Raw genomic sequence first — 15,494 nt, forward strand, 5'->3', positions numbered from 1 at the left:
CACTAATTCGTTCTGCCAAGCCTTTCTCGTGCCCCCTCCTGGCTCTCCTCAGACCATTTTTGAGCTCCTTCCTTGCCTGCGTGTAATCCTGTCTAGCTGAGCTTGACCCTAGTTTCCTCCACCTTATGTAAGCTACCTTCTTCCTTTTCACAAGAAGCTCCACCGCTCTCATCATCCAAGGTTCCTTTATCTTACCCCTTCTTGCCTGTCTCAGAGGGACACATTTACTCATCACTCGCAAAACTGTTCCTTAAACAGTCTCCACATGTCTATAGTGCCCTTACCATGGAACAATTGCTCCCAGTCCATGCTTCCTAACTCATGTCTAATCGGGTCATAGTTTCCTCTTCCCCAATTAAATATCCTCCCATTTTGCCTAATCCTCTCCTTCTCCATAGCTATGTAGAATGTGAGGCAGTTATGGTCATTATCACCAAAATGCTCTCCCACCACAAGATCTGATACCTGCCCCGGCTCGTTTCCGAGCACCAAGTCTAGAATGGCCTCTCCCCTCGTCGGCCTGTCAAAGTACTGAGTGAGGAAACCCTCCTGAACACACCTTACAAAAACAGCTCCATTCAAATCTTCTGCTCGAAGAAGGTTCCAATCAATATTAGGAAAGTTAAAGTCACCCATTACAACAACCCTACTACGTCCACACTTTTCCAAAATCTGCTGACCTATGCTTTCTTCAATCTCCCTGCTGCTATTGGGGGGCCTGTAGTAAACCCCTAACGAGGTGACTGCTCCCTTGCTGTTCCTAATTTCCACCCATACTGACTCAGTAGGCAGATCTTCCTCGACAAAGGAAGCTTCTGTAGCTGTGATACTCTCTCTGATTAGTAGTGCTACACCCCCTCCTCTTTTTCTCCCCTCCCTATTCTTTTTAAATGTTCTAAGCCCTGGAACATCCAGCAACCATTTCTGCCCCTGAGAAACCCATGTCTCTGTTATGGCCACAACATCATAGCACCATGGCTTTCTTTTGTCAATTACCTGACGTCCAGTTACTGGTCAATCATAGAGTCCAGTGTAGAAGCAGGCCATTAGGCCCATTGACCCCATACCGACCCTCTGAAGAACATCTCACCCAGAACAACCCACCCTCTACCCTATCCTTATGACCCTGCATTTCCCACCTAGCCTGCACATCCTTGGACACTGTGGGCAATTTAGCTTCGCATATCCACCTACCTTCCCTTTATTCATTCATGGGATGACTGCGTCTCTGGTTAGACAGCATTTATTGCCCATCACTAATTATTGCCCATCAGAGGGCAGTTAAGAGTCAACCACATTGCTGTGGATCTGGAGTCACATATAGGCCAGATCAGGTAAGGATGGCAGTTTCCTTCCCTGAAGGACATTAGTGAACGAGGTGGGGTTTTCCGACAATTGACAATGGATTCACGGTCATCATTAGATTGTTAATTCCAGATATTTATTGAATTCCAATTCCACCGTCTGCTGTGGTGGGATTCGAACCTGGGTCCTGAGAATATTATCTGGGTCTCTGGATTAACAGTCCAGCAATAATACGAGGAGGCCATCGCCTCCCCCAAGACAAACCTTAGGACTGTGGGGGGAAACTGGAGCACCCAGAGGAAACCCACGCAGACACACAGAGAATGTGCAAACTCCACACAGACAGTCGCCTGAGGCTGGAATTGAACCAGGTCCCCTGGCGCTGTGAGGCAGCAGTGCTTAGCACTGAGCCACCATGCCACTGGTGGAAGTGGGTTCTTCCTATTCATCCTATCAAACTCCACTCAGACAAAAAACCAACAGAACTGCGAATGCTGGAAATCAGAAACAAAAACAGAAGTTGCTGCAAAAGCTCAGCAGCTCTGGCAGTGTCTGTGGAGAGAAATCAGAATTAATGTTTTGAGTCTAGTGACCCTGCCTCAGAACTGAAGAACCACACTCAAATTTGAGATAATAAAATGTGAGGCTGGATGAACACAGCAGGCCCAGCAGCATCTCAGGAGCACAAAAGCTGACGTTTCGGGCCTAGACCCTTCTGTGTATACTGCAGCTGTTTCTAACGATTGTAGCCATCCTATGATGTTCACCAATTTGCTTGATATCAAATATAATCCATTTGTCTGCAAGATAGATAACTTATCTAAGAAAATGGGAACTGCAGATGCTGGAGAATCTGAGGTAACAAAGTGTGGAGCTGGATGAACACAGCAGGCCAAGCAGCATCTTAGGAGCACAAAAGCTGACGTTTCGGGCCTAGACCCTAGACACTCGCCTAGACCCTTCACCAGAAAAGCGAGTGTCTAGGGTCTAGGCCCGAAACGCCAGCGTTTGTGCTCCTAAGATGCTGCTTGGCCTGCTGTGTTCATCCAGCTCCACATTTGGATAATTTATCTGTTGTATTTGTCATCGATGTGCACTTACAATCCAACTGTGAGCATTTTTACAAGCATTTAGAACAGTCAACTCTTACTCAATCTCCATTGAGGAGAGAACACAGCACAGTGAGGAAAGACCAGCTGGATGTCGCTTTCCAATGGGATCCTTGACTTGACTGTTTCCTTCCAGAAGCAAGACTATTCCCTTCGTTTAACCAGTACTTATAGAGTCTCCACTTGGGGTTCACTCTGACTATTCTCTTCATTCCATTAAAAATTTCAATTGGACTTCAATTTTTTTTTACAATCAAAGTTCAAATTTCGTCACAGCTCATGCCATTGCAGGTTTTTGACATGATTCATAAATATTCCTGCTTGCATGTTCAATGTAAAGACAAATTAAAGACAGAGCTGTAGAAATAAACCTATTTGAGAGTGTTAAGAGCAATTGGAGAAGACGGCTTGTTACCCTGAGTTAAGAAAAATGTTTATTAGAGAAGGAAGAAATTTTAAATATACATTGAGCAGTCAAAATACAAGTATTTGTGTGATAATGCTAGGTAATTAATATTTTAACAAATTTTGCATTTTGCTTTTTCTACGAGCAAAGCAATGAGTGAAAAGCTATTGTTTGCAAGAAAATATGTTTGGGTTATTAATGATAATGCTAGTACACGGAACCGTATAATGAACCTATTTTTCGTTGGCCCTTAACTTAGATATGAAGAAAATCTGTTAATTTTCATTTGGAGTTCAGAACTTGAATACTACTGAGAAAAGGCACATTTACCGCAGCTTTCAACCTGCTGTCCCAAGAAGATGAGAATCTTAGACAAAATATGTCTTATTGTTAATATTACATTTTTGCTATTCTCTTGTGGATTGTGGGCATTACTGGCTTTCGTTGCCTGTCTCTAGTTGCCCTTGAGAATGTTGTGGTGAGCTGCCTTCTTGAACTGTTACTGTTCATGTGCTATGGGTTGACCTACAATGCCCTTAGGGAAGGAGTTCCAGCATTTTGACCCTGCGACTGTGAAGGAACGGCAATATATTTCCAAGTCAGGGTGGTGAATGGCTCGGAGGAGAACTTGGAAGTGGTGGTGTTCCCACATAGCTAAATGTATCCCTTGACTTTCTAGATGGAAGTGATTTTAAGCTTTAAAAGTGATGTCTAACAATCTTGGTGAATTTATTATGGTGCCCGCTTACATTGTTGACGTGACAAAACATTTTATTTTTATTTGTGTCAGAATTAAATCATTGGTTTTTCCCATTCAGGAGGTGTGACCAACATCACAAGAGTACAGTATGTTGCTGACTATACCCTGAAAATCATTTTCTCCAGCTCAACGCCGTCAATCATCATGACTTACGACACAGCACAGTGTCTGCACGCAGTTTGGGCATTGCGCAAAATTAAAACTGAGGTACCTATTCTGTCAACGTTTTTTTTAAAACAAAATCATTTATTCTTGTTCTCCATTTTTTTCCTGAACTTCTAGTTTGAGAAAGTTACCTGTATGGATTCTGCTGCTGTTATTCTAAGGATTCCAGGAAGTAAGATATAAAGAGCTCTGCGCAAATTAAAGTTTGATTGTAAAATTAAATAAATGTGATAACAATACGCTTTTAGGTACCAAAGAAAGTGCACCAAAATGGACTTGACTGGGATATGAGATGCTGAACCCAAAGTGGAGGCTCTATAAGTATTGGTTAAAGCGTTAGTAAGAACTGCTGATGCTGAGATAACACAGTGTGGAGCTGGATGAACACAGCAGGCTAGGCAGTATCAGAGGTGCAGGAAACCTGATGGTTCAGGTTGAAGAAGGGTCCTGACCCGAAACGTCAGCTTCCCTGCTCCTCTGATGCTCACTTGGTTAAAGGGTTGGTGTTTTAAGGCAGTTCTTGGAGAGAGAAGTGAAGAAAGATATGAGCTTAAAAAAATTTGGTCAGTGGTTGACCAGTTCATCTGTCAAGCCCCACTGCACACTCACGGTGGCCACTGAATACTTCCTTCCTCTTTCCTTCTCCCCTCTTCTGTGCAGCCATTATAATCTCTGAGGTAGAGCCTGAGAAAAAGAATATTGCAGAGTTGGAAGCAGAGCAGCCTTCCTGCTAGTGATAGTGTGGTATCAGAGTCTCAGCCTGTGATCAAGTAGGGCCTCATAGTAGTGCCCTACCTCTGGTCCAGGAGGTCTGGGGCCAAGCCCCACCTGCCCTGGAGTGTGTCAATAACATATATGGTCAGGTTGATTGAATAACAGCAGTCAAGTTGGATTCCAAGGTGATCAGCAATATGAGATGAACTCTGCCTCAATACCAGTACTATGGGTGGGGGCAGGGTTTGTGGCAGGGTCAGAAGATTGATATGTTTTAAAATAAACATTGGATGCTGGAAGTCCGAAGCAAGCATTGAAATTTCTGTCGAAACTCACTTCTGAAGAAAGGTCACTGGACCTGAAATCCCAACTCTGCTTTCTCTCCACACATGCTGCCAGAGCTGTTGAATTTCTCCAGCAGTTTTGTTTCAGTCTTTCCTCTACTTAGTTAGGGATCTAATTTTGGTGCAGAGTCAGTGTCAGGGTAGAACAGAGGTTTGGTTACTAGACCGGTACTTGAGGATCCCAGAGTAATAATCTGGAAGTTTGGGTTCAAATTCCCTGTGGCAACTGAAACTTGTAAGGAAATTTGAGACGTAAAGTTGTTCCCAACAACAGTGATCATGAAACTCCTCAATTATGGTTAACTCCACCCCCCCATCTAGTTCAACCTTGCCCGGTAAAGGGTGAAATCTACTGCCTATGTTTGATCTGGCCAACACATGCCCTCTAAAATGACTCCAAAAACGACCCAATTGTTTCGAGGTAGATGTTCATTATTTGCCTTCCTCGTGACACTCACAACTCGCAAATGAATAAAATCTAAGGTCGGTGAAGCATTGGCATAATATTTTTTATTCTGTCACGGGACATGGGCGTCGGTGTTTGGTGCGCATTTATTGCCCAACCTTTGTTCCTCTTGAGAAGGTGGCGGTGAGCTGCCTTCTTGAATCATTGTAGTCCGTATGTTGAAGGTTGACCCACAATGCTATGAAGGAGGGCCTTCTAGGACTTTGACCCAGCGACAATGAATGATAATGTCACTTGAGTAGTAACCTAGAAGCCCAGGTTAATGCTCTCCCAATATGACAGATGGTAAAATGCAGTTTAGAAAAGATCTGGAATTGGTAGCCAGTCTAATAGCAGTCATATAACCACAGTCAATTGATGTAAAAACTGACCTTGTCCACTAATTCCTTTTGAGAAGGAAATCTGCTATCCTCGCCTGATCTGGCCTTCAGATGACCCCAGACCCACAGCAATGTGGCTAACTCTGACCTGCTGTCTGAAATGTAGCCACTTAGACCAAGGGGCAACTAGTAGTGAGCAATAATGCTGGCCCAGACAGTGACACTCATATCCCATGAATGAATTACAAAAAAAAAGTAATAAAATTATCATGTCCACTGTCTGTTCCTTCACCCTGACTGCAATATATGATTTTTTTTTCTCCTGTTGTACCACATTGTGATTCCTACACTTGATGTACTGGAGATTAGTCTTTTCAGAATACCTATTATTTTAAACAGTTCATGCTGTAAGTGGCAGGTGGATTCAGGAGAGATGATCCACAAAGACATGACGAATTGAAAGCCCAGTCCCCTCCAAGTGGACAGTAATGTTATCTTTGAAAACTGAGACAATGTGCAATATTTTATCAAGCTGGCCTACATTTTGACATGCATATATTTACCTTTAATGCAAGGCTTGAACTTTTGTATTTCTCCCAACAGGAGCAAAACACAGTTCTAAGATGTCCCAGCACAGCAGGAACCCCTCAGCAGATTGTCACCAGCAGCTCTCTGACTGCTCACCTCAGAAGTGTCTCAAAGGGAGAGTCACCTATAGCATCTCCATTCCAAAACTTCTCCTCCTTTCCAAGCCAGAACAGATCTACTGTCTCACCTGGTGCACACTCTCGCTCTCACTCTCCTTCCATTTCAAACATGGCAGCTCTAAGGTGAGCAAATTGCAACACTGATGTGAGAGAAAGTTGTGGGAATCGTGATGCAGAAAGAAAATGAATTAATTTGGTGCTTGTGGTGTTGTTAACATTAAAACTATTGTCTAATCATCCTGTTCAGAGATGTTATTACCTACCTTTGGAACAGGTGGGACTTGAACCCAGGTTTCCTAACTCAGAGGTAGAGTTGTACTACTGAAGAGGGAACATGCTGGTATTACATATCATCACAAAATTATGTGTATTTATTTCTATAATAAATACACTACAATAAGTTTATTTATTGTCTGTACCACAGTCTGTCTTGGTGATACAGATCCTCAGTATTACCAGAAAGGGATAAAGATTGCCAATGATTTTCATCTTGCACTCATCGAGACAAATGCAAAGGTGCAAAATTTCAAATGATCACAGCTGATTGGTTGTCAGTTCAGTTCTGTTGGCTAATTCTGTTGTTATGGTGAAAGGAACATATTTCTGCCTCTGTTTGAATTGTTCAGAAGTTTGGTGAGCATATTAGTTCCCCACTGCTTCTCTCTTTGGCCAATCTAATTGAATTTTATCAACAGGTCAGCACCCTTATCTCCTATAGGAATAGGTTCTAGTGCTTGTTTGAAATGTGGCTTTCTTGCGTTTGTCTTCACATGTGCAAGCTGGAAAGTTTCAGCAACATCTCTCTCTTTTTGCCATATATACATTGAGATATAATATTGGTTTATTTTGACTTTCCAAATTATGTGAATGTGGAGCCTTTGACAGGATATTATTTCTCTTCTGTTTCACTTTTTGTTTACACTTTTTTTTCCCCTCCTGGAGCTATTCTCTCCTCGTGCTGCGTCTGTACTTCAACCAGATTTGAACCAGTCTCTCAGAAAAATTCCAGTGATATCTTCAGGCTCTGCTCTGATTATTAACTGGTTGACCTAAAATCAGGGTGGCATGGTGACTCAGTGGTCAGCGCCTCTGCCTGATAGTGCCAGGGACCTGGGTTTTATTCCACCCTTGCACGTTCTCCCCATGTCTGTGTGGGTTTCCTTTGGGTGCTCCGGTTTCCTCCCACAGTCCAAAGCTGTGCAGGTTAGGTGGACTGGCCATGCTATGTTGCCCTATAGTGTCCAGTGATGTGCAGGCTAGTTGGATTAGCCGTGGGAAATACAGGGTTACGAGGATAGGGTTTGGGGTGGGCCTGGGTGAGATGCTCTTCGGAGGGTCGGTGTTGACTCAGTGGGCCAAATGGCCTATTTTCATACTGTAGGGGTTCAATGATTCTCGGAAAGCCTTCTCCATTCTGCTGTCTGTTTGCTCTCTCTTTTCCTGCTCTTCCTTTTTCTTTAACTGTTGATTTTGTTCTCCTTATTGTCTACTTGCAAGCAAAGACTTTTTGGGATTCGTCTTTCCTCAAACAAATGTAATTTTGAGGATTCCAGGAATTTCCTATGTTATTAGCGAGTCAACCTCTGGCATGCTTGAGGGACGATATGTAAATCCTGTCACATTGTTTTCCAAATCACACAAAGTGGACAAATAGCATTTAAATTTCAGTTCAAGACCTTGGTGCATTGCCTGAAGAAAACTGAGAAATCAGAACCTCACATCTGTTAGTTTCCAAGTAAAACATATAAAATGAATTAAGCTCAGCTCTGCCTGTCTCTTATTTCGTTAGGATTGGGTTTTCTTCTGATGGATGTCTGACCTGTCCTGAATTTCATGCCAAATAAGAAACTTGGAAGATGATTTCTGCCATTGGATGTCTTTGTAGTATAGCCTCCTCTCTTGCTCTCCCAATTTAACCCATTTTATTTATCTCTAATCTGAGCTGATGCTTGTTAATATCTCCTCTCCTCACTCTCCCCAAACTCACTGCCCTTCAGGAGATCCCACAATCTTAGAAGTGACACAATTGCTCTTTCCTACCAGCTTGCAGACATAGTGCCCTCTGCCAGATTCTTCCTTTACTACAGGCCAATTACCATGACCTCTACCAGAAGAAAGCTGTTATTAAAGAGGATATAGCAGGTCACTCGGAGAAGATCAAGATAATCAGGCAGAATCAGAGTCAATGTGGTTTGAACAAGGGCAATCATCGCGTCATATATTGCTACAGCTCGGTAAAAACACCCTCCAGCCAATTGCATCTGCACTGGTCAAAAACAAGCATCTAATTAATTCAGATCCTATTTTTCAGCGCTTGTGTCATAACCTTGTATGCACATGTAGATCTAAATACTTCTTAAATGTTACAGGGGTTCCGGCTTCTACTAACTTGTCAGGCAGATGCCCCTGGTAATTGACCCTCCACCAAGGGGAAACGTTCCTTCCTTTTGTCCTTTTCTATTCCCTTCACAATTTTATCTTTATATTTCATCTCTATTGTGTTCCTTCTCAGTCTCCTCGGCGCTGAGGAAAACAGTGAGCCCAATCTGTCTTCATAACTGAAACCCTCCAGTCCAAATATGTTTAATCAGTCCATTGAAGTTCTTTAAGGAAGTACTGTGTGCTGTGTATAAAGGGGAACCAGTAGGTGTTGTAGAATCATAGAGTCAGACAACATGGAAACAGACCCTTCGGTCCAACCAGTCCATGCTGGACATAATCCCAAACTAAACTAGTCCCAGCGCCATGCTCCTGGCACATATCCCTCCAAGCCTTTCCTATTCATATATCTATCCAAACATCTTTTAAATGTAATTGTACATGCATCCACCACTGTCTCAGGAAGCTTGTTCCACATGCGAACCGCGCTCTGCGTGTAAAATTTGCCTTGTGTCTTTTTAAAATCTTGCTCCTCTCACCTTAAAAATGCGTCCCCGGTCTCGACATTCCCCGTCTTCGGGAAGAGAGTACAATCAACTCCATCTATACCTCCATTATTTTATAAACTTCTATCAGATCGCCTCTCATCCTCCTATGCTCTAGGGAAAAAAGCCCCAGCCTATCCAGCCTTTCTTTATAACTCAAAACTTTCATGCCCGACAACATCCTGGTAAATCTTTCTGACCCCTCTCCAGCTTGATGATATCGTTTCTCTAACTGGCTGACTAGATCTAGACACAGTATTCCAGGAGAGGCCTGACCTGTGTCCTGTACAACTTCAACATAACGTCCCAATTCCTTCACTCAAAGGACTGAGCAAGTGTGCCAAATGCCTTTCAACCATCCTATCTATATGAGGTGCAAACTTTAAAGAATTATGTACCTGCGCCCCTAAGCCCCTGTGTTCTACAGCACTACCCAAGGCCCTACCTTTAATTGTATAAGTCCTACCCTTGTTTGTTGGACCATCATGCTGAGACTGAGCATTTGCCAGATTCTGGAGCTGTTTCTCAATCACTTGCAGGCAGAAAGTGTGCTCAATGTGGAATTTAGTGGAGGGTGGTGTCAAAAACCCGAGGCAGGAGAGTGTCAGCACACGAGCTTTCAAATGCATCTAAAAATGCTACATTGTAGAACACACAAAATAAGAGCACAAGTAGGCCGCTCCTGCTCGACATGAGTTTGTGGCACTGCATTCCTGTTGAGGCATATTGACAGAAAAGTAACTTTTTGAAGGGGGTGCTAATGAGTAAAGCATAGATTCCTTCTCCTTTATTTCCAGTATTGATGCTCCAAATCAACAGCTTCAGCATTATTTATTATGCGTGTCGGAAGCGTGTTGCCAGGTTGTTTTCTCCCACTGTATTCCCTGCTTCCCACCCCCACCTGTTATCCAGACACAACGAATTCAGTTCCACATTTTTTTTCGCTCACTTTCAGCCGTTCTCATTCCCCGTCTCTGGGAGCATCATCGTTTTCTGGCGTGCAGAGATTCAACTTATCAACTTACACCCCGTCTCCGAAGCAGAGCCGGAATTCCCACTCTCCGAACAGCACCCTGAGTGACTCCTTACTGGTGCCCGAGACAGAGCCGGTCATTCCGGAGCTGTGCCTCGAGCACTTGTGGACAGAAAGCATGCACAACATGAGGTGAGTTGAGGATTTTTGTTGAGGCTTTTCCCATCCGTCTAAGGTAACGTTCAGAGGTGTGGTCAATCCGGGAGAATAGAATTGCTTGCGCAGAAACACCACGTGTGTTTTCAGGATGTTGCCGAGCGCTTTGTGGTCTGTGAATGATTTTTGGCACACGGATAAATAGATAAAACAACGACAGCTAGTTTGTGTGTGGTAGATCCCACAAACAAGAGAGAGAAGTGATCAGTTTGTTTTTTTTAAGTGGTGTTGGATGACGGCCGGATATTGGCCAGGACAATGGGAAGCTGCGCTGCTTTTCTCTTGCAATACAATGGGGTCATTTATGTCTGTTATAATGTTCCTTGAAGGACTGAGTCTGTAAATAAGCCAGGGATCGGGATGAGCTCCCGTGACTCTCAGTAACCTACTGTAACAATGTTTGAGTATGTTTCTTTGCAGCTGCTAGCATTGAACCTCAGTTATCAATCTGCCTGATCGTCTACACTGTTTACTTGCCCTGAGTGAGATTGGTAACTTTGTGTTAGGAGAGAATAGTGCCCTATCTGAACAAACTTACTGGGCTGTCAAGAAAAAGAGCCATGTCTGACAGCGCACCGTTTTGCTGAGCAGTTTACTGAAGAGCCAGCTGAGATTTTCTCCTGTAGTGTCTACACTCTGAACCACATCTGTCCTAACTTGGATTTAAAATGCCTACCAATGAGATGCAGCTGCTCTGTCTGTAATTTTTCTCTCCTCTATACCATTTCTTCTCCAATGTTGCAATATTCAAACTGTACAGGAGAGTGATACCACTGATGATGCACTAATCAATCACCACTATCTCAAACATATTATCCTCAAAAAATTATTTGTCTTTTTTTCCCCAAGGGTACTTATTAAGAATAGCAGTCGTAAATGGCCTATCCCATACCTGTAGCCAGTGACCCCTGGTTCTAAATTCTGTTGTCATCAGGAGCAACTTCCCTGCATTTACCTTTGTCTACAAAGAAAATTACAGCACAGAAAGAGGGCCTCATCTAGTCTTGTTAAATTTTATAGTTTTGTACGAGATTCCAACATGTCTTCCCCCCACCCACCCACCCACCTCATTCGTAAAAAATGCAGGTTAACAATTTGTAAGTGAACTCCTCATCAGAACAGTAGAAGAGTAAGCTGTGTCAGAAGACCAAGCTGATGTAGTACATGTTACATTGAGTTTGTACGGAACATTGGTGAGGCCACATCTGGAATACTGTGTCCAGTTCTGGTGGCCCAGTTGTAGGAACGATATTATTAAACTGGAGAGGGTTCAGAAAAGATTTATCAGGATGTTGCCTAGAATGGAAGGTTGGAGTTACAAAAAAAACTGGAAAGACTGGGATTTTTTTCACTGCAGCTTAGGAGGTTGCGGGCTGACCTTTGTAGTTCTTTATAAAATCATTAGGGACACAGTTGAAGTGATTAGCAAGGGTCTTTTCGCTTGGACGTGGAAAACTAGCAGGGCACAAGTTTAAAATGAGAGGAGAAAGATTTCAAAGGGACATGAGGGGCTACTTTTGTTTTTACACAGAGTGGTTCATGTGTGGAGTAAACTGCCAGAGAAAGTGGTGGATGTCTGTGTAGTTACAATGTTTAAAGACAATTAGATTAAGTTCATGAATAGGAAAGGTTCAGAGGGATATGGGCCAAGCACAGGCTGGTGGGTCTGGTTTAATTTGGAAACATTGTTGGTGTGGACTGGTTGGACTGAAGGGCCTGTTTCCATGCTGTATGACTCTATGATGTGACTCCATTGCCTAAACCTGAAGTGTTAACTTATGTTTTCACAGGGAAAAAAATTCTCAAGCCTCAAAAGTATTTATTACCATTGACCTCTGTGGTCAGAAGTTTTTATGTTACTTGGTGGAGTCTCGCCATCAGTTACGGTCAGTGTCAACACTGAGAAGCTGGACATGTTGTAAGAGACAAAATTAAAATGTATTGTGTTTACCCATTACCCATTATCCATTATACAATGGCTTCTGTTGAGTATGAAACAGAGAGAGGGATTTAGCTTTTCAATTTAGGAGTTAATGTGCATTCATTACACTTGTCCAGCATTGCTTTGTGTCATCTGATCATTGCACTATTTATGTTCTGATAGATATTGAATGCATAAATGTTCTCGTTTGCATTTGTTCAACTGCTACATATGACAAAATAATTTTCTACCCATCAGTCTTCTGCCTATTATGTACAGAATTTGGTTTTTTTGCAAGTGTTTGGGAGGTCTATTTTTAAATCGAAAGAGCTAGGTGTTGGTGAATGGCTGGACTGATCCTTTGCTGTTCTTTCACATCCTGCAATATGCATTGCAAATTCTCACCGGAGATGTTTAAACCTGCTGAGAATTTGATTGAAGTTTTGGTTATTTTCACTCCATTTGATATGATAGCTACCTGGTAAAAACAGCACGCTGGCTTGCTTGTGCATCTAGTTACGTGTATGTAGTTTAGAAAGCTTTTATTGTCGGATCTGCTTAAATCTGTTACAGATGTGTGAAATTTGAAGAGAGCAATGACTTGACTCAGCTGATTTTCGGAACAGTTACTGTTATACAAGCAAAAGATGCTGCTCCTGTGGAGGTGAGTTTACTATTAAGCCCTGCTGCTCCTCAGACAGAAAGTTCAAGTGCCAGCTTGTATTTATTCAGCCTCCTCAAGGCTGTAAAAGCCCCAAAAGCTTCACAAAAATGATTTAAGCTGAATTTGACTCCAGGTCACATGAGATCTTAGGCCAGGTGACCAGAAGTTTAGTCGAGGAGTGGGAGGTTTTCAGAGGTGTCTTAATGGAGGAAGGAATGGCTGAGAGGTGACTGATAGAGGGAATTTCAGCTGCAATGCCAGCTGAAGGGACTATCACCAGCAGTGGTCCAATTGCAATCAGGGATTTTAATCAAGGCCAGGATGGGAGGAGGGTAGTGATTTCTTGAAATATATGTTTAAAGCTATAGGCCGAGTGCTGGAAAGTTGGATTAGTGTGGCTTTCATGATACAGACTTGATGGGCTGAAGGGTTTCTTCTGTATTGTATGATTCCAACTCAGAGCATTGTAGGACTGGATGAGGTTTAAGAGATAGGCCCAGCTATGGTGGGTTTGAAAGTGAAGCGGAGAGTTTAAAAGCTGAGCCTTTGAGGGGCCGGGAGCTGGTGTGGGTCATTGAGGAGAGTGGTGATGAATGTTTGGGATGGTGCACGTTAGGATATGCACAGCAGAGTTTTGGACCTCGAGACGATGAAGGGCGGAAGCTGGGATGTTGGCTAGCAAAGCTTAGGAATGATCAGAGGTGAGTTAGAGATGAATACTAAATAAAAACCAAAAGAACTGCAGATGCTGTAAATCAGGAACAAAAACATAAGTTGCTTGAAAAGCTCAGCAGGCCTGACAGCATCTGTGAAGGAGAAAACAGAGTTAACGTTTTGGGTCTGGTTCTGAGGAAGGGTCACTGGGCCCGAAACGTTAACTCTGTTTTCTGCTTCACAGATGCTGCCAGACCTGCTGAGCTTTTCCAGCAATTTTGTTTTTGTTCGTGAATTAGAGATGCTCCAGGCATCATAACAATTCCAATGGCAATCTTTCCTTCGTTTTTTTCCCAGTAGGTGTTAACGGTCCTCACTTATGACTTCAGTAGGCACAGTTTCAAAGATACCACTCAAATCAAATTAGGTAAAATGGCCTGTTCAAGCAGACTCTCACCTGCCTGCCTCCACAGCCATTTGCCATACTGCTTTGTTCACAGTTCAGCAATCTTGCACTTGCCCATAGCAGGGCAGTTTAATTTTCTTAAATTCACTCAGTGGAATTGTTTAAATTAAGACCACGAAATGTTTTCCTGGCATTAATGTGATGTGGCTTGAAGATATGTTGGACCAAGGAAGGAGAAGCAATTAGTTTGTTTCTATTAAGGGATTCTAGCAAATACCTACTTTTGAATGGTGCGATTCTTTTCAGATGTCATTCTGCTTTAATCGATTGTGCGCAACAGGAAAGTTATACTTGTATGGTCAGATAGTTTCACTTGAAAGTGAAGTAAAAGTTGGTTTGCCTTGCTGTATTCATCTAGTTTGACTCTGTTTCGATGCACATTCTATTGGACACGAGGACTCTATGCTTTAGGAAAGATGACGTTAAACCTGAAAGGGTTCAGAAAAGATTTTCAGGGATGTTGCCAGGGTTGGAGGGTTTGAGCTCGAAAGGAGAGGCTGAATAGGCTGGGGCTATCTTCCCTGGAGTGTTGGAGGCTGAGGGGTGTCCTCATAGAGGTTAATAAAATCCTGAAGGGCATGGATAGGGAGAATAGCCAAGGTCTTTTTCCCAGGGTAAGGGAATCCAAAACCAGAGGGCATAGGTTTAAAGTGAGAGGGGAAAGATTTAAAAGCGACCCAAGGGGCAACTTTTCCACACACAGACTGTGTGTTTGGAATGAGCTGCCAGAGGAAGTGGTGGAGGCTGATACAATTACAAGATTTAAAAGGCATCTGGATGGGTACATGAATAGGAGAGTTTAGAGGGATGTGGGACAAATGGGTTAGATTTATATAGGCTGTCTGGTCGGCATGTATGAGTTGGACCGAAGGGTCTGTTTGCCTGCTGTACATCTCTGTGACTCTGTGAGGGGTTGTGCTTCACAATCTTTTTTTTAATGATTACAAAATGTGTTAAACTTTCAGAAAATTATGGGCTAGATTCACAGTTGTGCATCCCTCCAACAGATAAAGGTGTGGAGGGAAATGAGACTGGCTGAATTGTCAGATTTATTAACTTATTCACACTGAAGGTAGAAGTATTCCGCATTGAGTTTTTCTGATATCTTATTATCTCCTTTTATTGGGTGGCACGGTGGCTCAGTGGTTAGCACTGCAGCCTCACAGCGCCAGGGACCTGGGTTTGATTCCAGCCTCGGGTAACTGTCTGTGAGGAGTTTGCACGTTCTCCCCGTGTCTGCGTGAGTTTCCTCCAGGTGCTCCGGTTTCCTCCCACAGTCCAAAGATGTGCAGGTTAGGTGGATTGGCTGTGCTAAATTCCCCATAGTGTTGAGGGGTGTGTGGGTCATAGGGAGATGGGTCTGGGTGGGATGCTTCAAGG

General features: G+C 43.1%; 1 protein-coding gene across 2 annotated transcripts in view; it reads left to right on the forward strand.

Annotated features, from left to right (window-relative positions):
• anapc1 (anaphase promoting complex subunit 1) overlaps nt 1–15,494 on the forward strand; it is a 215,129-nt gene that overhangs the window by 20,443 nt on the left and 179,192 nt on the right. For both annotated transcript variants that reach the window (XM_059645205.1, XM_059645206.1), the window contains exons 8-12: nt 3,639–3,787; nt 6,193–6,419; nt 10,176–10,385; nt 12,200–12,295; nt 12,904–12,994. In XM_059645205.1, the coding sequence (XP_059501188.1) occupies nt 3,639–3,787; nt 6,193–6,419; nt 10,176–10,385; nt 12,200–12,295; nt 12,904–12,994 (773 nt within the window). The remainder of the gene's footprint in view (nt 1–3,638; nt 3,788–6,192; nt 6,420–10,175; nt 10,386–12,199; nt 12,296–12,903; nt 12,995–15,494) is intronic.

This window comes from Stegostoma tigrinum, chromosome 4, assembly GCF_030684315.1.
Source record: "Stegostoma tigrinum isolate sSteTig4 chromosome 4, sSteTig4.hap1, whole genome shotgun sequence".
NCBI lineage: Eukaryota > Metazoa > Chordata > Chondrichthyes > Orectolobiformes > Stegostomatidae > Stegostoma > Stegostoma tigrinum.